General features: G+C 38.1%; 1 protein-coding gene across 1 annotated transcript in view; it reads left to right on the plus strand.

The window, feature by feature from the left end:
* Positions 1-23,850, plus strand: part of LOC102481117 (collagen alpha-1(XXVIII) chain) — a gene marked incomplete at its 5' end in the record, with an annotated part of 182,282 nt that overhangs the window by 25,085 nt on the left and 133,347 nt on the right. The window contains 6 exons of the mRNA XM_006165543.3: positions 1,976-2,044; positions 3,033-3,101; positions 10,880-10,948; positions 12,962-13,030; positions 19,117-19,185; positions 23,393-23,461. Coding sequence (XP_006165605.1) covers positions 1,976-2,044; positions 3,033-3,101; positions 10,880-10,948; positions 12,962-13,030; positions 19,117-19,185; positions 23,393-23,461 — 414 coding nt within the window. The remainder of the gene's footprint in view (positions 1-1,975; positions 2,045-3,032; positions 3,102-10,879; positions 10,949-12,961; positions 13,031-19,116; positions 19,186-23,392; positions 23,462-23,850) is intronic.

Genomic DNA, 23,850 nt, shown 5'->3' on the forward strand with positions numbered 1-23,850 from the left:
GAATGATATGGAGGTGTGGGTTTGGGCAGACCAGATAACCTCTCTGGATTCAGATTCAGATTCCTCACTTGTGAAATTTGAGTGCAGTAGTCTCATCCCATTCTAAAATGCTTGAATTCTATAATGGGTTTTCTGTATAGTAGGCTGTATTAATTAAAACATTCTCTGACTTTGAGTAACAAATTTTGACTAATAATGGTTGAAATTATAGGAATATTCATTGTTGAATAAACACATAGATAGTCCGGGTCTGGATTAGTAGCTTAGTGAGGTTATCTAGAAGTTAGTCTCTTTCCAACTGTTTCTATGTCGTTTTTTTCAACTGTTGGCTTTTATCCTAGAGATTATCCTTCCCACGATCAGAAGATAGTTATCAGATACCCACATACCAAGGAAAAGGTAGAGGCAAAAAGTGTCTCCTTTGCATCTAGTAAGATCCTTCACATTGCATTTGTTAGAACTGAGAAATGTGTCCAACTTAGACTTATCAGTAGCTAAAAGAATGTAAGCTCCTTGCATTAGACTAATTTCCATTCATACTATACTTCAAAAGCAAGAAATAGCTGTCCATTGACTTAAACAGATCAGAGTTCTATAGCAGGGAAGGTAAGTGGGGAGATGTCCACTGGTCAGAAAACATAATATATCTACCAGGACTTGTTTTTTTATATTTCTGCCATGGGGTGTGTGTACTCTCTGGAGAGACAGAGAAAAACAGAGAGAGAAAAAAAATGAGAAGTCACTTCCCTTTTCCCAGGAATAGCAACACTACAATCCATTCTCCTCTTGGGATTTTGGGCACACATACACACACACCTGACATGATTTTCAAGTCACTGGGACCAGGACTTGAAACATGGATTCAGCCATGTGGGATGCCTTAACCTCCATACCACCTGCTGGCCAATGCCAGAACATTTAATAAAGAAATCTGAATGAGTGAAGGCTGAGTTATGACTTTCATAGATCCCAACAACTTTCACTCTTGTGGGTCCTTTGCTCCATTAAAAATCATAAAAATTGGGACCAGCAGTTAGTGTAATGGCTATGTTGCTGGACTCCCACGTAGTGGACTGTAGTTTGAGTCCCAGACCTGGTGGCTTAAAACTCACGCCGGGCACATGTGCGTGCGTGCCCAGGATCCCGAGAGGAGAATGGAGGAGAAAGGGTTGTGGCGTGGCCATTCCCCCCCGGAGGCTGATTTCTCACTCTATCTCTGTCTTTCTGGCAAGCACATGTGCCCTATAGCAAAAACCTCTCCAAAATAATAATCATAATCATAAAAATTATGCTTTATCACTGAGTTAAAATAAAGACAAATATGATCCAGGCTGGGTTCATTGTTATATATGAATGGTGATTACATTTATTATTACTTTTTTAGAGAGATTTTTGCAATTTGGCACATGTACTCGCTGGAGAGAGAGAGACAGGGAGACAGAAAGTGAGAAATCACCACCCCCACCCCCCAAGGGTGGATGAAGAGAGACAGAAAGCGAGAAATCACCCCCCAGGGTGGATGACCATGCTGCAATCCCTTCCTCTTCATTCTTTTCTCAGGAACTTGCGCATGCACACACACACACACACACACACACACACACTTGGCATATGTTTCAAGCTGACAGGTCAGGGACTTAAAACCACCGTTGACTACTATGTGGAAGTCCAGTGACGTAACTATTACGCCATCTGGTGGTCCCATGATTACATTTATTTTTAAATTCTGATTTAAAAAATTAAAATGGAAATATTTCCATGGACTTTTTAAAGTGTGAGTCCTAGATACTGTCCCTACTATGCCTAGTAGATAATTTGACCCTGGGTCTATGTTGCTTTTCTAGCTGGATTGTAAACAACTGCAGGGACTAGGTTCCCATGTTGCTCTCAAAGCCCCCATCACAACACTATAAATATAACAGCTGCTCAGTAAATACTATTGGGTTGACTTAATTATCACTGTTTCTTCCTCTAGGGTGAACCAGGTCCCCCTGGTCCTTATGGTCCTCCAGGAGCCCCTGGTATTGGACAACAAGGTATTAAGGTAAAGACATTCATTTATGTCCATTGGTTAGTACTGAATTTATTGTAGGGGTTGGGAGTATGAGCTGAACATTTTAACTTAATCATAATAGACACAAGGAGGCATCCTGTACAAGTTACTTATATTTTGGAAAGAAAAAAATTACTTTTCTCCAAATACCCACCTCTCTTCAGTATGTATGGAGTTCTGTTGAGTTTTCATGGACTTACTTTAAACATTAACATGCAAATGCATTGTTGGGAAGTGAAATACCTTAATATATCAACTATCACCACTTCTATTAAATAAGAATACAGGACACTGAACAAGTACATGCTGACAAAGGGTTTGTAGAGAATTAGAAAGGCACGAAGCATTCATCTTGGGGAGCTCGGCATCACGTAGGACATCATAGAGTAGAAGTGCTGATTTTAAATGGCTTTTCTATGTGGTTGGGACAATAAGACTTTGATGTGCTACTAAAATAGACACTAGTACAAAACTGCACTCTGAATGTAACCGAGTGTCACTATGGATGGCATTTCGACAATAAGCACATTGAGATTCCAGGGATGGTGGAGTTTATATTGGCAGAGTGATTGGAGAAGTGTTCTGAAGTAGATCAAGTGTAAAACAGATCTTAAAGGAGAGGCAAAATGGAACAGAGCAGGAACAAGGCGTGACATTCCAGGATGATTGCAGAGGGGCAGGGAACAGCACAGGCATTGTTAACTTAGTCATCTCAGTAACCAAAATGAATTGCTGCACAGTCCATCCTGCCAATTACTGCACAATAGTTTGTGGAAGAAGAGCTGATGGACATTTCAGTGTAATTTTAGTTCACTTACGTTCAAGGCATTTCTCCTGCAGAACTTTAAAAATATTTCTGAATATAAAAAGTTAGGACATTTTGCTATTTATCCTTGTTGATATCTCCAGCATATTTCATGCTGTGTTTACTCTTTATTTAAAGACTCTTCATTTTTATTCTATTATTTCTTTCTCTTAGGGAGAACGAGGCCAAGAAGGAAGAACAGGAGCTCCAGGACCCATTGGAGTTGGTGAGCCTGGACAGCCAGTAAGTAACAAAAATTCTAGATAGAATAAAAAGAATCATATACTTCTGTGTGTTCATTCTGGTTAGAATAAATGGGCAAATTCATTCACCTTGTATTTTTGGACAATGAAAGACATATGCAAGGACCAGATTCAGTGTTATTTTATTTATTTATTTATTTTTATTTTTTGGATAAGTTTTTGCTATAGGGCGCGTGCACTCACCAGACAGACAGAGAGAGACAGAGAGACAGAAAATGAAAAATCACCCCCCGGGGGGATGGCCACGCCGCAATCCCTTCTCCTCCATTCTCCTCTCGGGATCCTGAGCACGCACGCACACGCACCCGGCGTGAGTTTTGAGCCACCGGGTCCGGGACTCAAACCATGGTCGACTATGTGGGAGTCCAGCGACATAGCCATTATGCTAACTGCTGGTCCCAGTGTTATATTATTTTAAAAAAAGTTTATTTATCCCATAAGTGAGAGAAACAGAGAGACAGAGACATAACACCCCTGACCGGGTCCTGAGGCCACAATCCACCCTCAGCCTGGTGTACTTAGGGAGGGCTCCACATGTGAGCCTGTAACTTTCCTTTGTGAGTTTATCTCACGGAGCATCATGTTTTCTACTGCTGTGCCATCGGCTGACCCCTCAAGTATTATTTTTTTACAACACTTGAACTAGGGCTACAGATATATAATAGATCTATAGATCTGTCTAGATGTGTCAAAGTTTCCTCAGAAGGGGCTGACAGATGGCGTGGGCATTAAGGGCACTGGACTCCCACATGGCCAACCACAGTTCGAGTCTCGGACCTGGTGGCTTGCTTTCTTACTTTTTCTCTCTCTCTCTCATTCTTCCCCTCTCTGGTAAAATGAAAATAAATAAACATATAAAGTTAAATAAAATAATTCTTTAAAAATGTCCTAGGAAATAAGATCTGTATTTAGGCCTAATGTCTATTTTTTTTAATTGATTTTCCTGTAACCATGAGGAAAATTGCTGGTAATAAGGACCTTGCACACTATCTAATCCTGCTTTAAAAAGTAGGATTGATCATGATAGAAAGATAAAACTTATGTTACTCATAGCTTCTACTTTATATGCTTTGAAATTTACTATTGTTGGAGAAGGAAGAAAAGAATCTGTCAAAAGAGATCTGGAGAGGAAATGAATAAAACATGACTATTTTAGTATAAGAAGCTTCTTAATTTTTCAAATAATCATTGTTCTCCTAGGAAAGAATAGTACATGATTCAGTGAGGTACAAATAAAAAACAGCTGATTGTGGGTTGTCAGTCTCCCAGTTTAGTTTTGCATTGCATAGTTCCTCACATATAAATAAATACTAAAAGAAATGTGTTCCCTTGCTGTGTTCTGTGAGCAAAATGGCACAGGTTGTTTGAGGGTTAGATTTATGTCTGGATAGACTAATTTTAATGGGACAGCATCATATAGAGAAAAATATGTTGGACTATTGACTAGGTATCAGTAATACAGTCTAGGTTTTCATTAACTACATAGAGCTCTGAAAGTAAACCTCTAACTTCTTTGAATCTCTATTTTAGTTATATATTGCAACTTGATGAACTACCTCAAGACTTAGTGTCTTGAAACAATAAGTTTATGTCTCATGATTCTTGTTGGTCTCCCTGTTTTCTCAGTCTCACTTATATAAGAAAGAGATGTTTTGCTATAGGGTATGTGTGCTTGCTGGAGAAACAGAGAGCTGGAAAGTGAGAAGTATCACCTAGGGGGGGATGGCCACACCACAAATCTCTTCTCCCTTCTCCTGGGATCTTTGGCACACCCAGCGTGATTATAAAACCACTGGGTCCAGGACTTGAACTGTGGTCAGCATGTGGGAGTCCAGTGATGTAACCATTACACCATCTGCTGGTCTCGAGTCTTTGAGTTCTTTAGAAATAACATAAAGACTTACCTGGGACCAGCAGTTAGCATAATGGCTATGTCACTGGACTCCCATGCAGTTGACTGTGGTTCACGTCCTGGACTCGGTGGCTTTTAACTCACACTGGGCACGTGTGCGTGCGTGCTCAAGATCCCAAGAGGAGAATGGAGGAGAAGGGATTGCGGCATGGCCATCCCCCCTGGGGGGAGATTTCTAGCTTTCTGTCTCTCTGTCTCTCTCTGTCTGTCTGGCGAGCGCACGCGCTCTATAGCAAAAACCTCTACAAAAAGAAAAAAAAAAAAAGACTTACCTTAAGACTGACAAGGTTATACTGACAGTCCTTTATTTTCTAGGCATGAAACATTTCAAGTGGTTTCAAGTTTAGTGGTCTTCTTTTTTCAGTACCATGATAATATAAATCTGCTGATAGATTAAATTGATATTCTAGCTGCAAGACCTAACTTGAACTATCAACTATCTTCTTTCCACTAGTGATTACCATAGTTTTTGTGCTAGTTTGGTAGATATAACTAATTAATGACAAATATATTGGTAAGGCTCTTGGGGAGATTTTTTTCTGGGGGGGCAAGGTCATTCAGAGCACTATCAGTAAAAAAAAATCTTTCAAGTAGAACTATAATTACTTTGAGGTTAAAAATAAAAATAGATGACACTATTTGAAGATTATAGACAATTTTTATTATTACTTAGCATCTTTATGCTTGCTATGTATATTGAAATGACTTTCATTGATTATTAATGCTATTGAGATTGTTAAAGAAAGTAGTAAAATAAATATGATGAAGAATCATATCTTATTTCATTGTTAATGTCTCAAATAAAGCATTTCACTGATCAGATCTTATTAATTGATAATTAATTAAGTTCCTTTTTTTCATTAGAGATATTCATTACAAGCCAAAGAAGTATATCATAATTGCAGTTGTTTCTCATGGCCTTTGAATAGACATTCCTTTTTTTTTTTTTTTAATAGAACCATTTCTATTTTTTAAAGATGATTCTTTGTACTGTTTTGATATATTAAAAGTATAGTTCATTTAATCCAAGTACCTGATATTTCTCTTCTCTGGTTAATAATCATCTTCCATCCTGATTATTTAATTGGAAACTTGAAGATATACTTATGAGTATAGTATTATCTTGATCATAATTAAACCTTGGTAACTACTTTTTTTTTTTTTGGAGAGGTTTTCACTATAGGGCGCATGCGCTCGCAAGAGAGAGAGAGACATAGAAACAGAAAGCGAGAAATCACCCCCCAGGGGGTATGTTATGCCGCAATCCCTTCTCCTCTATTCTCCTTTCGGGTTCTTGGGCACGCACGCACACACGCCCAGTGTGAGTTTTAAGCCACCGGGTCTGGAACGCGAACCGCGGTCTACTACATGGGAGTCCAGCGACATAGCCATTATGCTAACTGCTGGTTGCCGGTAACTACTTTTTAAATTCTCCTAAATGATTGCCCTGATCATTAATTCTCAATGTTCAGCTTTGACCACATGACTCTGTAAAACTTCGAATATCTTCACTTTCACTTTAGCTAATATACTTTAGAAATTGTCAAGTTAAAAAGGTAAACTGAGTCAAACATACAAAGCAAAAGGAGTTTATTTACATCTGGGATGAGCAGTGTAGTGAGATGAGCATAATTCAGGCTCACCAAGGTCTTATAATTCTTGCACAGGTTTTATTTATAATATTATTCTTTTGTAATTTACTATAGGGCTCATGTGATCACCAAAAATAGAGAGAGATCGAGAGAGAGAGAAAGAAAGACACCAGGTCTGGGACTTGAACTGTGTGGCCACATGGGAGTCTAGTGTCTTAACCACCATGCCACCTGCTTGCATAGGTTAATGTGAGTAGGGAGAAGAGGGCAGGAGAGGAAATTATATTAATTGTTTTGGGATAATTTTCTTTAGCTATCAGGATCAGTAACAAGAGTGATATCAGTTCAAGGTTGAACAGGCAGCCTCTAGGTAGATATTTTCATAGAAGTAGTTTTTGATTTAGGTTATAGTGGCCTTTGTGCAATGTTCGGATTCTGGTAGAGTTCTCTAAACAGTTAGCAGGCATGCTGGCACAAGAAAACACCTCCTCCATGGCCTTTATGGCTCAGTTTAATCAGGAATGTCATAAATAACTCCATTTTGATTTTGAGAAACTTTCACAAAATGTAAAGAAGAAAGGAGGATTCGGTGTGCAACATGCCTTTCCCCACATTACTTAATTTCTTTTTCAGAATTGTACTTTTTAATTGATATTTAGTGGTTGCACATATTCATGAGTGCAGGTGGTTTTTCTTTTTTCTAATTGCCAGAGGGTGCATGTGCTCACCAAAGAAAGACAGTGAGCCAAAGGGTGGAGAAAGCAATCCTCAAGATGGTATGGTCATGTTGCAATCCCTTCTTCATTTCTCTGTCTCATTGGAATTTTAGGCAAGCACATACACATGCCTGTTATGTTTTTCAGGCTGCCAGAGCTGGGATACAAACCTCAGTTAACCATGTGAAATCCAGCTGGCAATGTGGGATCTAGCTCCCTTAGTCACTAGGCATGGGTCAGCCCCAACGTGGTTTTTAAATACATGAATATAATCTGTAAGGACAAAATCAGGGCAATAAACATAACCATGCTCTCAAACATTTGTCATTATTTTGTATTGTGAACATTGGAAATCTCCTTCTCTAGTCACTTTAAAACATTCATTGTTTTGCCACCAGCTACACTTACTCTTTAGATCTTATTCCACTTACCTGTTTGCACTCCTGTGTCTGCTAAGCTGTCTCTATGCCCCTACCCTTCCAGCTTCTGGTATCCATTGTTTCACTCTCTGCTTTTATGTGATCGACTCTTTTAACTTTCACTAACGAGTGAGAATATATGCTGTTTGTCTCCCAGTGTCTGGCTTATTTCACTCAGCATTATTTCTTCTAGGTTTGTTCGTGTTAGCACAAGTGACAGGGTTTCATCCCTTTTTAATTCAAGCCATCCACTCTGAGACTACCTTATTTGTAAAATTTCCACAGAAAGACATTCTTAGCAATTCTAGGACTCAGAATAACTTTGATAGTGATAGCAATTGTTTATCAAGTGGTTAATATGTAAGAACTGTAAGTCTTTCTGCTTTAATATTTATGTTGACACCTGATGGCATTATCAATATTACCATAATTCTGAGGAGGATGCTGAACTTTAGAGACTGAATTACTTATTTAAGTTCATACTGCTGATCTGTAGCAAAGCTGGGATTTGATTTTCAATCCAAATGACACCAGAATCTGCTTTTGACTCTCATACGAGACTGTAATCTCCATAAGACAGTGAACATTCTGTCTGCCATTTCTAGAATATAGCATAGTGCTTTCCACCTATATTTGGTAAATACTTTGGTAAATGTATTTAATGTATCGAATCATTTGGTTAAAAAAATTTTAAAAAATTAAACGAACTGGAAAAAGATCTTAGTTATGTTTAATGTAAATTGTGTGTGTGTTGTTTTGTATCTGTCATGTGATTAGAGAAGAGAAATTTGTCACTATTTTCTTTGTTAAAATGTGTATGTTAGCTTGGGACTTTTCAGTTTCGTTTGAATATAGTTTTCAACCTCGAATTTCTTTTTCCCCTAGCTATTGATAATTGCTCTGCTGTTAGAGTAAGCTGTCATGGATATTAATGTTCTGATTAAGGTTTTGGAGTGTTAAAAGCCTAGCATCCCACGCATTGCAATGTAAATTGAATTAGGTGTTAGCCTTTTCTTTTCTTTTTTCTTTCTCTTTTTTTTTTTTTTTTTTTTTTTTTTTTTTTTTTTTTGCTATAGGGCGTGTGCACTCACCAGAAAGAGAGACAGAAAGTGAGAAAGCACCCCCCCCTGGGGGGGGGATGGCCACGCCGCAGTCCCTTTCTCCTCCATTCTCCTCTTGGGATCTTGGGCACACATGCACATGTGCCCGGTGTGAATTTAAGCCACCATCCAGGACTCAAACCGTGGTCCATTATATGGGAGTCCAGCTACATAGCCATTATGCCAACTGCTGGTCCCAGCCAGCCTTTTCTTTTTAATTAAAGTCTTTACTAAGTGGCTATGTATAAATGTTAATGATGACTATCTTTTAAAATATACAATATTAGGGAAAGGCCCCCTCCCTCAAAAAAAAAAAACCCACTGGAATACAATTGGCTTTCTAACTATGGATCTATAACTGTGATCCATTATTGATGAGTGTAACACTGCATCCTAGCTCACATGAGTGAAAAGCATCTCTTAATTCTTTTTTTAATTTTTAAATTGTTTTTAGGTTTTTGCTATAGGGCACATGCATTTGCCAGAGAGAGACAGAGAGAAGGAAAGTGGGAAATCACTCTTCAGGGAGGATGGCCATGCAGCAATCCCCATGCTGATGGGATTTTGAACACACATGCACATATGCTGGGCATGATTCTTATGTTGCAGGGTCCAGGACTCAAACCATAGTATGCCATGTGAGAATCCAGTGCCTTCACACTGCACCACCTGCTAACCCTGAGTGAAAAGCATCTCTTAAATCATCTTGAATTATTGTATTGGGTTGTGAGAAAGGTCATGACACATTTTTGCATAGAAACAATATATCATGACTTTTCTGACAACCCAATATTTCAAGCCCAAAGATCACTCAGATGGTCTTCAATATTCTGTCTTTGAGACTTGTAAGAAACACAGTAGACTTTGTTTCATCATAGGTTTCCTTCCATGGCAAGTGAACCCTAATGATCTGTTTGGGTTCATTACAGGGAAAGCTCCCAATTGTTCTTCTAAGACTCTTGCTAGTGCTTTCTCTACCTTTTTGCTTTCTAGGTAAAAAGGAAAGAAAGGGAAAAATTGTAGTCTTTGAAAATTCCTGGTTTGGGCTGTCCCCATTGCCTAGTGGGTAAGGGAGCCAGATCCCTATGGCTGACCGAGGTTCAAATCCCAGCAGTTGTGGCTTAAAAATCATGGCAGGCACGTGTGCATGTGTGCCCCAAATCCTAACGTGATGGAGAAATGGAGAAGGTCTGTGATATGGCCATGCCCCATAGGTAGGTGTTTCCTCCCTTTCTCTCTGTCTCTAGCAAGCACATGTGCTCCCTGGCAAACAAATAAAGTAAGATCTGGTTTAAATGATAAGTTCACTGCAGTTTCCTACTTTTCAATTAGTACATTTTCTGCCAGTCCACCTCAAAGCCTAAGACTACATTGTTTTTCTTAATTTGTGTAAAATATTTTCTTTTATAGTATGAGTGATAGTTGCATGGACTTCTCATTTTTAATTATTGAGATTAGAGACCATGTGTCCCCTTAATGATCCTATCAGCATTTCAGTTTGTGCATAAAACTGCCAGGGGGTTTAACCTCTGAAATTGAATTTTAAATTGAATTTATTGGAACAGAAATTAAAACCTATGTAAGCAGTATGTAGTGCTTTCAAACAACTATGCAGTGATTTCTATCAAGGCTCGTCTGTTCCTTAAATTAAGAAATCTCTCTGCCTCCTTCCTTGGCTGCAAAGTCCTAGATGTTAAGCCATTTCTCATAGGATTTATTTCCTAATCCTTATTCTGAAGTGTTACTTAATTTCTATTTTCTTCTAATTTGAGGACACTAGAATAGAAGATATGATGCCAATCAAATGGAATGAGTGTTCAATACAATTAGTATTATTCTTCACAACTCTATAACTCAGTTGATCATATGGAGTGTGCTAGAAGGAGTTCCACTGAAGACTGAAGTCCATGTGAACTGAAATATAACCATTTTCTTTCTTCCCTTCTCTTCCCTATTTTCTCACTTCCTTTTTTCTTTCTTTGGCTCCTACTATTCTGTATTTCCTCCTATGGTAACTAGGGTCCTCGTGGTTCTGAAGGAGCACCAGGAGAGAGGGGCCTACCTGGAGAAGGATTTCCGGGACCAAAGGTAACGATACCTTCTATACTAGGCACAAGTGCTTTGTTTGGCATTGTCATAAATGACAAATTTTAAAAATGTGTCCTAGCCAATTACTAGAACGTAAGTATTTTCCTGACTATCTTTACTCTATTAAATTAAGGAATATACACATTTTCCCTTTATGTGAAAGTACAGTGAAATTTGCAATGAAAAGTAATCAACAGACTTCTACTTTATGTAATTAGTTCCTGAAATCGGAAATCCCTTAGTTTATAGTCATTAAAGCCACAGTGATAAATAGCATCTTTATGCCCAGAAGTTAAATTATTGAGTGTGGCTATGGCAATGCTTTGCTCAGCACTGTTTTGTAAAACATAGATAAGAAACCACACTGTAACAGTATTGCCATCAAAATAGCAAGAAAGAAAATTTTATCATAAAAAGCCTTTTACCCGCAAGTTAAGGATTTAAGCATTCCTTCTACTTCCTGCATATAAAGTTTTTTCTACACTGTAAGTTAGCAAACTTTATCTGCAAGGGGCCAGATAGCAAATCTTTAGGCTTTCTGAGCCATAATGATATCTGTTACAACTACTTAACTCTGTTGTTATAGTTTGAAATAAGCTATAAACCATATATAAGAGAATAAGTGTGAATGTTCTAATAAAACTGGACTCACAAAAAACGGGTAGTGGGCAGGATTTGGCTGAAGGGCTATAGTTTGCTATCCTCTGGCCTAGGCAGTATACCCACAATCTATGGCATGCTTGCCAAGGGCCATGTAGGATATGGTTTTTCAAAATATTGTGAGCAGTATCAACAAGATATGAGTAAGTAAAGATACATTTTTGGCATCTTTTTTTTTTTGAGGAGGGAGATTTTTGCTGTAGGGTGCATGTGCTTGCCAGAGAGAAGAGAGATGGAGTGAGAGAGACTAAGAAATCACCCCCAGGGGCGATGTTCGCACTGCAATACTTTCTCCTCCATTCTCCTGTTGGAATTTTGGGCATGGATGCACATGTACCCTGCATGATTTTCAAGCCTCTGGCTCTGGGTTTTGAACTGTGGTCAGCCATGTGGGAATCATAACTACTATGTCACCTGCTGGCCCAATTCCAAATGCTCTTTGATTGTACTCTTTGTTATAATAAATTAATTTAATTAATGTCACTTCTGATTAATTTTATGGTTTGTTTTTCATGTAAATATTATGATTTCATTGATATTATGTTAAATTCAGAGCTATTCACATAATTCATGTTACTATGGAAGCACTTCCAAGAAGATTTTCCATGAATCCTTGTAGACATAAATTTTCATTGAATGTTTATAAACTAAGAAACAAAACATTTAATAAATAATCTAATTCTGGAAAATTTTACTTCATTTAATAAAGTGAGAGACAAATTTTCCTTATGCGATGTATACGAGTTCAGCAATATTGAGGAAAAGGAGGCTTGATCCAGTTAGCTGTACTTTGTGATTGATTACATTCTTCATCTCCAGATATTTCTGTTTAAATTGGGAACTGAGCTGTTTTCCAGCTTCAGCGATGCTACATATGTGTTCTATTTGGACAGACTCCTTCCTGTTTAAATATTATGGCTAATTTTTTGCAAGTTGCAGATCTTAGAGTCAAAATTACCCATTTACAGTGAGTAGTGAATTTGAGTGCTTGATTTTAAAAATAAGTTTGAAGCATAACTCATAGTTATTATAAAGAAAACTCACTTATTTTAAAATTTATTTTCAACTTGCCTTAGGGGCAGGTCTCCAGAGAGAGATAGGGGCTGGGTCAGTGAGTAATCTCTCAGGGGGATGGCCATGCTGCAATCCCTTCTCCCCCATTCTCCTTTTGGGATTTTGGGCACCCATGCACACATGCATGAGCATGTGTGCCTGGCATGTTTTTTCAAGCCACTAGTCTTGGACTTGAACCACAAGTTGGCCATGTGAGATCCAGCCACCTTAATTCCCAGAAAATTCTTTTAAGCTCCTGATTTTTATTAATGCACTTACATCCATTTCATGAACTTTCAGGGTGAAAAAGGTTCTGAAGGACCAATTGGTCCACAAGGATTACAAGGCCTGTCAATTAAAGGGGACAAGGTACTGTATACAATGTGTATAATACAAGCAATGCTAATAAAATTATTTTAACATATTCTTTATGTATGTACAATTTTGCTCTATATATAGCATGACAACTATGCTACAACAAGTATCTGGTTAGTTATAAATCTAGTGTATACATGGTATATTATTACATAGGATGGATTGTGATCTGGAAAAACTTGTTGTTTATATTTATAGTAATATCGCACTTATTTTGGTTCTGACACCCAGTGACTTCTGCTCTCAGCAAAATCAAGCCAGACATTAGCAAAAGACACTTCTTCTTAGTCAAGAAAATGGTTGTTAAAACCAAATCGATTCGACTCCATTACTGAATATATATCCATCTCTAAACTCTCACTTAAAAATATTACCTTAAAATGGGGGTTAAAATAAAGGAAACTAGCATGAATGCCCTCCAGCAAGGATCAAAGAGGACTCCACGATAGTTGAACAAAGATGTATTGACTTATTTCAGGGAGGGCAACCACATATCATGGGGAACTGAAAATGATTCAGAAAGAGGATTGTCTTACTCTGTTTCCGGGTTGCTAGCAGTACATACCTGAGACTCAGTGACTTTAAGAGAAGGGAAGTTTATTTTTACTGAGCATTCTGGTGACTAGGAAGTCCAAAGGCATCACAAAATGGCAAAGGCTTACAGATGGCTGATGAAGCACAGAGGATGGCAAGCACATGCAAAGAGAGTGACAGCTGCGGCCAACTTCTTTCTTTTACAGTAGCCGTCTCTTACCAGAACTATGTCTCGAGAGAACTAGAACTCACTGGGTCTCCTGAGACATTGTTAATCCATTCATGAAAGTACTGCTTCCTGGATGTAAACATCGTGATTCAGTCACCACCCACTGGACATCACCACCTCTCAACATCAAGTTTTAAAACATAAAGCTTTGGGGCAGAAACCATCATATAGGCCCTAGTAAGGGGCAAGATAAGATTTTTCAAAGGATTTGGAATTGTTTTAGGTGATTGGGAAAGCATTCAAGAAAGTGGGGGTTGGCTTTGGATTGAATACTAAAAGGAAGAGGAGGATGATTTTAAGACTGTATTTTAATAAATCTCATCTAAAATTTGAGGAAAATAAGAGTCAGACATGGTAGTAATTGGCTAAAAAAAAAGTAGCTGTCATTTGTTTTACAGTCTAGGAGGATGCTTGACCGTTTCCTCAGACATGATTATTTACTGGACTTGCTTTTGTCTTGCTCCATCACAGTCACACAGTGGCCTTGTCTGATGCGGATGATCTGTGAAATTGTTTATCTTCAGCACCGTGACCTAGCTGCTAGGGTCAGTTCAGCTCCTGGCTATTGTTTTTTTTCTTTTTCACTAGTTTCTTGTTCTCTTCAAAATCATTGCGGGTTATACCAGATTAGAATTGGGAGTTTGGCTGGTGATAGAAGCTTCTGGAGGGTAACTCCTTAAAGAGCAATGGGAAGTGAGAGTTGTCTGAGGGGAAGGGGATATAAGAAATGTGCTAAAACCAGCGACCTCATACCAATTTGGAGTCATTTATAAGTCAACTTCTAATCATATTATATTAGACTATTGATATTCATGGTTATCTCAAGTGTTGGGCTTCAGCCTTTGAAAAAAATTATTATTTTATTTTATTTATTATCATCATTATGTGTTTAATTTGACCAGAGAGACAGAGAGAGAAAGAAAGGGAAAGTAGGAAAGCAAGCCTCCGAGTCCGGACTTGAACCATGATGGGCCATGTGGGAGTCCAGCACCTTAACCACCATGTCACCTGCTGGTCCCAGGTTTCAGTCTTAAATAGTAGTTGTCTCTTCTGGCTGTATTTTTCTCTTTCTTTTTAAATTTGCAATAGGGCTTTTGCACTCACTGAAGAGAGACTGAGAAAGGCATATGGAGAGAGAAACTGAGAAAGTATCCGTCATGAAGATGGTAACACTATAGTCCCTTCTCCATTACTCCTTTTGGAATTTTGGGCACACACACATGAACCCAGCATGTTTTTGAAGCTGCCAAATCTGGGACTTGAACTGCACAGTCAGCCATGTGGGAGGCAGCCACCTTAACCACCAGGTGGCCTGACTGTATGTATTTAAATAGCAGAGATAGTGGTGATAGTGAATTATATTCAGTTTTAGATATAATACAGTTTTTGGTTCGAGTAGTTTAGCTCTGGTTGTAACTAAAAGTTCCCAAATGTTCTAAAAATGATCTAAGATGCTTCTTCTTCCTTTGGAGCAATGAGACCAGTCCAACGGAACCATTGTTAGTAAAGGAAATTGTTCAGGTGTTGTGACATGGTGTTTGTGTGTTTTTTTATTTTTATTTTTTGGAGAGGTTTTCGCTATAGGGTGCGTGCACTCACCAGACAGACAGAGAGAGACAGAGAGACAGAAAGCGAGAAATCACCCCCTGGGGGGATGGTCACGCTGCAGTCCCTTCTCCTCCATTCTCCTCTCAGGATCTTGGGCATGCAGGCACATGCGCCCGGCATGAGTTTTAAGCCACCGGGTCTGGGATGCAAACTGCAGTCGACTATGTGGGAGTCCAGTGACATAGCCATTATGCTAACTGCTGGTTCCCTGGTGTTTGTGTTTTTACATCTGGAACTTATGCAAAGAAAACATTGAAATATCAGGACATAATCACATGGCAAAGCTTTTACCTAGTATTCCCTTACCAAATAAACAGTCTCCCCTTTCCTTTTCCCTTTCTTCTTTTTTTTTTTTTTTGTTTTATACATGAAACATTAGATTTAGTGTCTGTGATTTAAGTGATGAAGTGAATAAGCCCATAATAAGGGCTCTCAAATATATATAATTGCTAAAAATTTAAGAAGCAGTCATGACACAGGTATTTAAATGTAAGTAACACTGCATAAAAGGAGTGGGGGGTGTCTCCTTTCTGTGTTTATTGAACATTCACAGAATAATGGTTAACTTAAGTTCTGAAGTCAGACTGAAGGCTTGAAAGTCACTCCTGCCATCTGACAGTTGTTGACCTGGGTGGAGTTATGTAAACTCATGTGATAAATGGGACTGGATGCCCACTTCAGAGGGTTGTTGTGAAGAATAAATGAGTTAAAGCATGTAAAGTATTAGCCCAATAATAGTTACCTAATAAGTAATCAAGTTCCAAATCAGGTTAATCCAGCTCAGAATCCTTAATATTATCACCTTTTCCTTGTATGATACTTGTTTTGACTAGGGGTTGATACAAAGTGAAATACTAATATTCTAGGGCATGTCTTAATGCTAGTTCAACATACTTTATGTATAAAGTATGACTGAATGATATGCTTTTGTCTATAAACAGCATTTATTTAGCAAAGCATTGGAAAATCATGGGCCTAACTGTCCAATTTTGTAAATCAAATGTCATTGAAACACAAACATGGCTGGTTATTCATGTGTTGTCCATGGTGCAGCACTGATCAGCCAAGAAAGAGAACTTAATATGGCCTTAAGTCAAATTACTACCTAATTGTTTAATTTTGCTGATTCTGATGTAATCTAAATACAATTTCTATTAAAATAAGTACACAGGGACCAGCGGATGGCATAATGGCTACATTGCTGGACTCCCACGTAGTTGACCACAGTTCAAGTCCTGGACCTGGCAGCTTAAAACTCACCCTGGGAGCGTGTGCATGCATGCCCCAAATCCCTAGATGAGAGTGGAAGAGAAGGAATTGCGGCATAGCCATTCCCCCTGGGGGGGTAGGGGGGGTGATTTCTTGTTTTCTTTCTCTCCCTGTCTCTCTAGCAAGCATATGTACCCTATAGCAAAAATGTCTCAATAAATAAATAAATAAATAAATAAATAAATAAATAAACCTATTCATGTTGCTGAGTCCAGTGATCAATTCTCAGTTGTCAACTTACTTGACCAATCATCAGCATTTGACAGATTGAATCCTCACCTTTAAAAAAAAAATGCTATAGGGCTCATGTACTCACAGGAGAGAGACAGGGAGAGACAGAAATAAAATGAAAAAGCATTCCCCAGGAGTGATGATCATGCCACAGTTCCTTCTCCTCTATTCTCCTCTGGAGACTGGGCACACACGGCCACACGCCTGGTATGGTTTTCAAGCTGTCGGTCCAAGACTAACTGCACAGTTGGCCATATGGGATCCAGCTGCCTTAACTACCACATCACTGGCTGGCCCTATTCATCACTTTCTTGAAAAACTCTCTTCACTTGGTCTCTCTGGCTATCCCCTCCCAGCCTTCACTACCACTGCTTACCCATCTCTCTGACCTCTGGGATTGGAATGCTTAAAGGGCTCCATCCTTGGACTTTCTCTTTTTCCTATCTCCTTGGTAAAAGCATGGCTTTAAATAGAATTTATATACAGAGGGCTCCTAAATTTATGTCCCCAGCCCATATCTCTTCCACCTTCTTTATATCCTCATTTGGATGTCTATTTTAGGCACCTCAAACTTAAACATGTCTAAAATTGAGCTTCTGATATCACCACCCACCCCCAACCTTGCTTCCCCCTTAGGCTGCTTCTTCTCAGAACGTGACAACTTTGTTCTTCCAAGGACCTCAGAGATTATCTGGAGTCCTTGCAATCTGCAGCAAACCCTGTTGACTCTACCTTCCAGCTGTATCCAGGATCTGCGTAGCTACCAGCTCCCCTGGTCCTCACAGCCTGGCTGACACCCCATCATCTTTCACTTAGACCTGCCTTAGGTGTACACTTAACACAGCTTCCAGATAGAACTTTCAAAGCTAAGTCAGATCATTTACTCTTCTGCACAAAACCTTTCAGTGGCTTCTCATCTCACTCAGACACAAACAAAAGTCTTTATAATGTCCTCAAAGGCCCTGCTGATCCTTTTGCCTCTGCCACACTTCTTTGACTTTATTATTTTTCATTCTCCCTCTTGGTTTATGCATTTCACCCACACTGTCTTCTTGCTGTTTCCAGAACATTCATGCTTTATCCTTGCATCGATTGCTCTGACTGGAATGCTTTTCCTTCAGAGGCATCCCCTCTCATCAATGAGGCAATCCCTGGCCACCTTATCCAAAACTATCTCAGCCTTCTCCCTTCCCTGATTAATTTTCTTTCTATCATTATTCAATATACTATTTATTTTATCTACCCATCTTAGCTTTTTTTTTTTTTTAAATTGCCAAATGATGTATGTGCTTGCCAAAAAATCACAGAGAGAGAAAAGGAGGAAGAAAATAGTCCTTAGTGGGGTGTGGTCATGCCACAATCCCTTCTCCTCCATTTACCCACTGTGTCAGAATTCTTGGCACATACCTACATGTATTCAGTGTATTTCTCAAACTGCAAAGGCCAGGACTTGAACTGAGGTCAATCATGTGGGATCCAGTTCTTTTAATCACTAGGCCACAGGACTGGCCCATTCCGTCTTGTCTACTATCTTTTGTTTTCCCTACCAAAATATAAGTTCTACTGAGGACAGAGATTTTGAGCTGTTGGGTCACTGTTGTTTCTTTAGTGTTTGGAATAATTCCTAGCACATTCAACAAACATTTCTATAAAAACATTAAAAAAAATGAATGACTGGTATTGTTTTTGCTGGTAACTCTCACTTTGTTTTCTAAATTATTTCATGGAAGGAGAAGTTGATGCTCTAATTTTGTTGCATTTACTTTAGGTAATTTCTTAAATTTTTGAAATGTATTTTTAATAATATTTGGAGGGAAATATTTAGAAAATTTAAAAATATTTTTAATTTATCTTTCAAGTTTCAGTTTTCTTGTCCTTTATGAATTTTGTATTTTTCAATTGTCATGATTCTAATGGAATGTGTTTGTATCATGATAATTTTTCAGGAACTTTTTTGTTGTTATGAAAAAAATGATTTATAAATATAAGCTGATACAAATGCTTGCCAATTTAGAATAAATAGCAAGAGTTCTATTTACTATTGTGGCAAATTTGAATAATAAACTAAAAGGAATGAATTTTTACAGTTTTCCATGTTGAATGTTTTTGAATTGTAAATAGATTTTAATCTAGCCTAATTCCAATAAGCAAGGTATGGAATAATGAGGTTTGGTTTTATTATTATATTTTTCATTTATTTTCTATATAGGGGGATTTGGGACCTGTGGGGCCCCAAGGACCAGTGGGCATCCCTGGAATCGGGAGTCCAGGGGAACAGGTAATCACTGCCTCTCCTTCCAATACAGAACATTCCAGTCCAGTCTTGGTATTCATTGTCATCTATGGGGAAGGACAAGATGATTTCACTGGAAGATTTTATGTTTTAGAGCTTTCAAAGATTTAATAAATAAATTACGTGTTTCTAGGTTGTTGTGACTATTTACACTAAAACATAATTAACAGGGTAAGACTATTAGGGTAATATCTTGTATCTTAGTTCTTCCTGGAAGCAATAGTTTACCCATTAGTTTGTATTTTCTCTCCTTGAAGTTTTGTGAATGATTAAATCATACTCTTTCCCAGCAGAGTAGTACTTTCCACCCCTAGCCATATACCAATTAAAAACATGTAATAAACTTAAAACAAGAACCAGAGTCAGATGAATATCTTTAATTTAAGGGGCACTCTTTCTGAGTAGAAGCAACCCACAGAAAGGATTTATTAATGACACTTGGCCCTTCTCAGTCAGAAGAAAGGAAAGATATCTGAGGATACCTCTACATTTATGTCTGGAAGCTCTGCCAAAATCTAATAACTTTTGGAAAATATGGACAATAATGTGCAGTAATATAGTTGAATTATTTACTATTGTTATTTACCTTATACTTTTACCTATGTAGTTCCATTTAATCAAAGTGACAAATTCCAGATTAATGCTGAATAGCCTCCTGGTTAGAAAATGGCATTCTTCTTATTATTAGATCTTCCTGTTTCTCTTGATTAAAACTTAAAATTAAGTTTTGAACTATTTTGTTGTGTAGAGAATAAATAGTGCATCCTTTAGCTAGGATAATGAAAGAAGGGAAGATTTAGAAAAGAGATTATTCTAAATTTCGCAATTGACATTTAACTTTGATTTATTTCTAGCCATCTACCAATTTATTATTATTATTACTTTAAAAATATTTTTGGGTTAGCCTAAGCAAGAGCAAAGTTAAGTATTACTACTTTTTAAATTTCCTTGCCTTTGGCAGAGGTCCCTGTGTATGTATTAGGAGGATTTAGGTGCAGAAGAAGTCAAGATAAGTAAATAAACGCATATTTATATAATAATTAGGAGACGATAGTCTGGCTACTTGAAGATCATGGTTTGACTCTTAATCACCAGACAGTCTCAAGTTTTGTAGTTTATTTTTTGTTGTCAGCAGGGCTTCCATTCAGATCCCAGAAACACCTGGAAAGTGCTGTCACATCCTGGGTCTTGTGGTGTTCCTGGAGCTGAGTTATCACTGTGTGCTGAAAATGAGGTTCAAAGAAAGACAAATTTGTCCAGATGGCCTGTGAATTCTGGACCTCCCACCTGCAGCTTCCTGTTGTCTTTAATGCTTGTCTTTAATAGAAGTTGTTGTTCTTCAGCTTAAAAAAACTCTTTGACTTCTTAACTTTTCTGACCCTTTTTACTTTTTTTTTTTTTTTGGAGAATTTTTTTGCTATAGGGCGCGTGCGCTGGCCAGACAGACAGAGAGACATAGAGACAGAAAACGAGAAATCACCCCCTCACCCCCCAGGGGGGATGGTCACGCCGCAATCTCTTCTCCTCCATTCTCCTCTCGGGATCTTGGGCACGCATGCACACGCGCCCGGCCTGAGTTTTAAGCCACCAGGTCCTGGATGTGAACTGCGGTCCACTACGTGGGAGTCCAGCAACGTAGCCATTATGCTAACTGGTGGTTCCCTTCCTTCTTTTCCAATAGAAAAATTTTTTGTGGTAGATATGTCCTTACAGTACTGACCCCTATTAGATAGGAGAGTGAATGGGATGTACTATTTGTCAACTGCTCTGAACATAATTTATTTACCTTTTTAAGACAAATTATATAAATTCTGCTTAAATTTAGCATTAGTTTATGGAGTTATTCAGTTTCACTCTTATTCTTAATTTAATATGTTTATCTATGGGATTCTTGTTATTAGATCTCCGTATTTGTCTTATAGAAATTAATTTTCCCACTAATCTGTTTATGAGGAACTTCTATTTCTAGCAATATGTTTACAATATCTCTCAAAAGTCCTGCACATTTCATTAAATATTTAGAGCATTGATTATCTCATACCTTTTACAAAATGAAGTGAAATGTAAATAACCACATATATACATGTATATGCATGCACATTCCTTTGAATTTTTTGTTCTCTGCTGCATGGCATGCTGCTTGTGGACTACTGGAAAAGTCAGAAAGGGTTCCTTCTTTAGCTCTTCAATGCTTATAGTGTAGCAACCTTGGCTTCTCTGAGTTGTTTATACTGCTTCACCTTCATCGATCAGAGAAGAGGGAATAGTATTTATAAATTAAAAATGAATAGGCAGTTATATCACTTAACTGAAGAAAATAAGATACTGTTTATTATATTGTCATGTAATATGTTGCACATATTATAACCTATAAAAATAATGTAAAAAATAATGTATCTGTAAACATAATGTGCACAAACATGGTTTGTGGGTTGTAAGCAAAAAAAGGTTTTTAGTTTTTTTCTGTCATCATCTCTTTACATTTTTTTTTAAAGTGAGGGACAGTTTTTTTCCTGCCACAAGAAAAAAAAATTCTGTGAGCTACAGACTTTTCTGATCATTTTTAGGTAATAGGAAGTTGTAGGGTTGCTGTTATTTGAGAATCTCAGATTCAATTCTGTATTTAAACGTATCGATATTGTTAATATTCTTTCTGATCTTCGTTCATGATACAAGCTGCATAGAGAGAATGTTTCTCTTCTCTCCCAGGCTGCATCAGGTGGGAGAGAAGGGCATGGAGGTTCTATATTGATGGCGCTGGGTCTGATGGCTTCCGGCGCTCTGGTCTTGCATATGTGTGAAACTGACTTCCTCGCATAGTTCCTTTGCTGGCCCCTCTGACTGCCCTTCCTAAGATGTGGGGAAAGAACTCTTTTCTTCCAGCTACTTCTCTCTCTTCACCTCTCTTTTTCTTTCCCTTTTTTTTGTTTTTTTTTGGAGAGTGCGCTTGCGTTCTCCAGAGAGACAGAAAGCGAGAAATCACCCTCCAGGGGTGGGTGGGGATGGCCACGCCACAATTCCTTCTCCTCCATTCTCCTCTTGGGATCTTGGGCACGCACACACATGCGCTCAGCATGAGTTTAAGCCACCGGGTCCGGGACTCGAACCTTCGTCAACTACATGGGAGTCCAGTGACATAGCCATTACACTAACTGCTGGTCCCTCCACCTCTGTTGTTTTTGGATTTGCTCTATACACACTCTGCTGGAGTTTAATTACAGTGCCAGGTATCTAGGGTAGAATTAAAAATAATTCTAGGACAATTCTTTCTGATATCTAGAGTACAGGTAATCTCATCAGTACAAAAATCAAGTTCTCAAGTGGTTTCATTGAAGTCCCTTTCCTAGACTGAAGTAAAGAGAAACAACCCAAACTCCTTCCATTTTCTACAAAGCAACTCTATAATCTAGAACACTTTCACCCAAGAACTTTATAAGTTCTACCTCCCTCTTCCTTTCTATTCCTACCCGTGAGTAGGGTGGTGATTTCTTGCTTTCTGTCTCTCTGTCTCTGTCTGTCTGGCGAGCGCATGCACCCTATAGCAAAAATCTCTCAAAAAATAAAAATTAAAAAAATAAAATTCTAATTCTTAGCAACTGATACAATTAGGACATAGGTTTACTTGCGTGCAGTGGAGATGTAAAATGAATTAACTAGATGAACTTTTATTTTCCTTATTCAAAAATCCAAGCTGAGATGGTGGCTCTGTTCATCCATGTTATCAGGGATTCAGGCTTCTTCATCCTTAAGGTGCTTTCTTCATCTGCATGATCCAAGATGGCCCCCATGACTTCATTCCAGCCACTGAGGCAGGGGATAAGGGAGAGAGAAGCACACCCCTTCCTTTGGTACAAACCAGAAATTGCACATATCACTTCCATTTATATTCCATGGGCCAGCATTAAGCTCTTCTGACTGTACCTGGTAGCAATGGACTGGGAAAAGTTGTATTTATTCTAGGAATCCATGTGGACCAGCTAAAAATTTTCTTGTTATGGAAAAATGGGTGAATGCCTGTATATTATGATTCAACTAGCAGCCTCTGCCACCCCGTCTAACAAATGTTTATTGAATATGAGTAATCTATTACATGGTATGAATTAAACTTTTACTTTAGAGGATTTGAAACTATTCTTAGCTAAATATTTTCTTATTTCCATCAATAATATTTTGTAAACATTTAATTTTTAAGGGAATCCAAGGTCCAGTTGGTCCACCTGGTCCACAAGGGCCCCCAGGACTAGGATTGCCTGGTTCCAAGGTAACTTCCTAAATAAGAGCAGAGTTTAATATGTTTATAGTCTAATTCTATTTCCTGGTCAGTCATCAGTGCGTTTGAAGGGAGCAAGTGAAATAAACTTAAAAATCAGAAATTTCCATTTAATTTATAATGCTACTGATATTCCTAGCAGTTTAAAAAACGTAATATATATATTCTTTACTCCTTAAGAAGCTTCTACTTTATAATCATTATGTATTTTTTTCTTTGTTACTTGTGAATAACAGAAATGAGACCCTGTTCCAGCAACTCAAGATCTAATATCAGTAGAGGTTACCAGTGGTTACATGCCTCTCTGGGATGGCCAATTTTCATTCTTTTTTTCTTTTTTTTTTTTTTTTTTGGAGAGATTTTCACTGTAGGGCGCGTGC

The sequence above is a fragment of the Tupaia chinensis genome, unplaced genomic scaffold (genome assembly GCF_000334495.1).
Source record: "Tupaia chinensis unplaced genomic scaffold, TupChi_1.0 Scaffold143951_1, whole genome shotgun sequence".
Taxonomy (NCBI): Eukaryota; Metazoa; Chordata; class Mammalia; order Scandentia; family Tupaiidae; genus Tupaia; species Tupaia belangeri.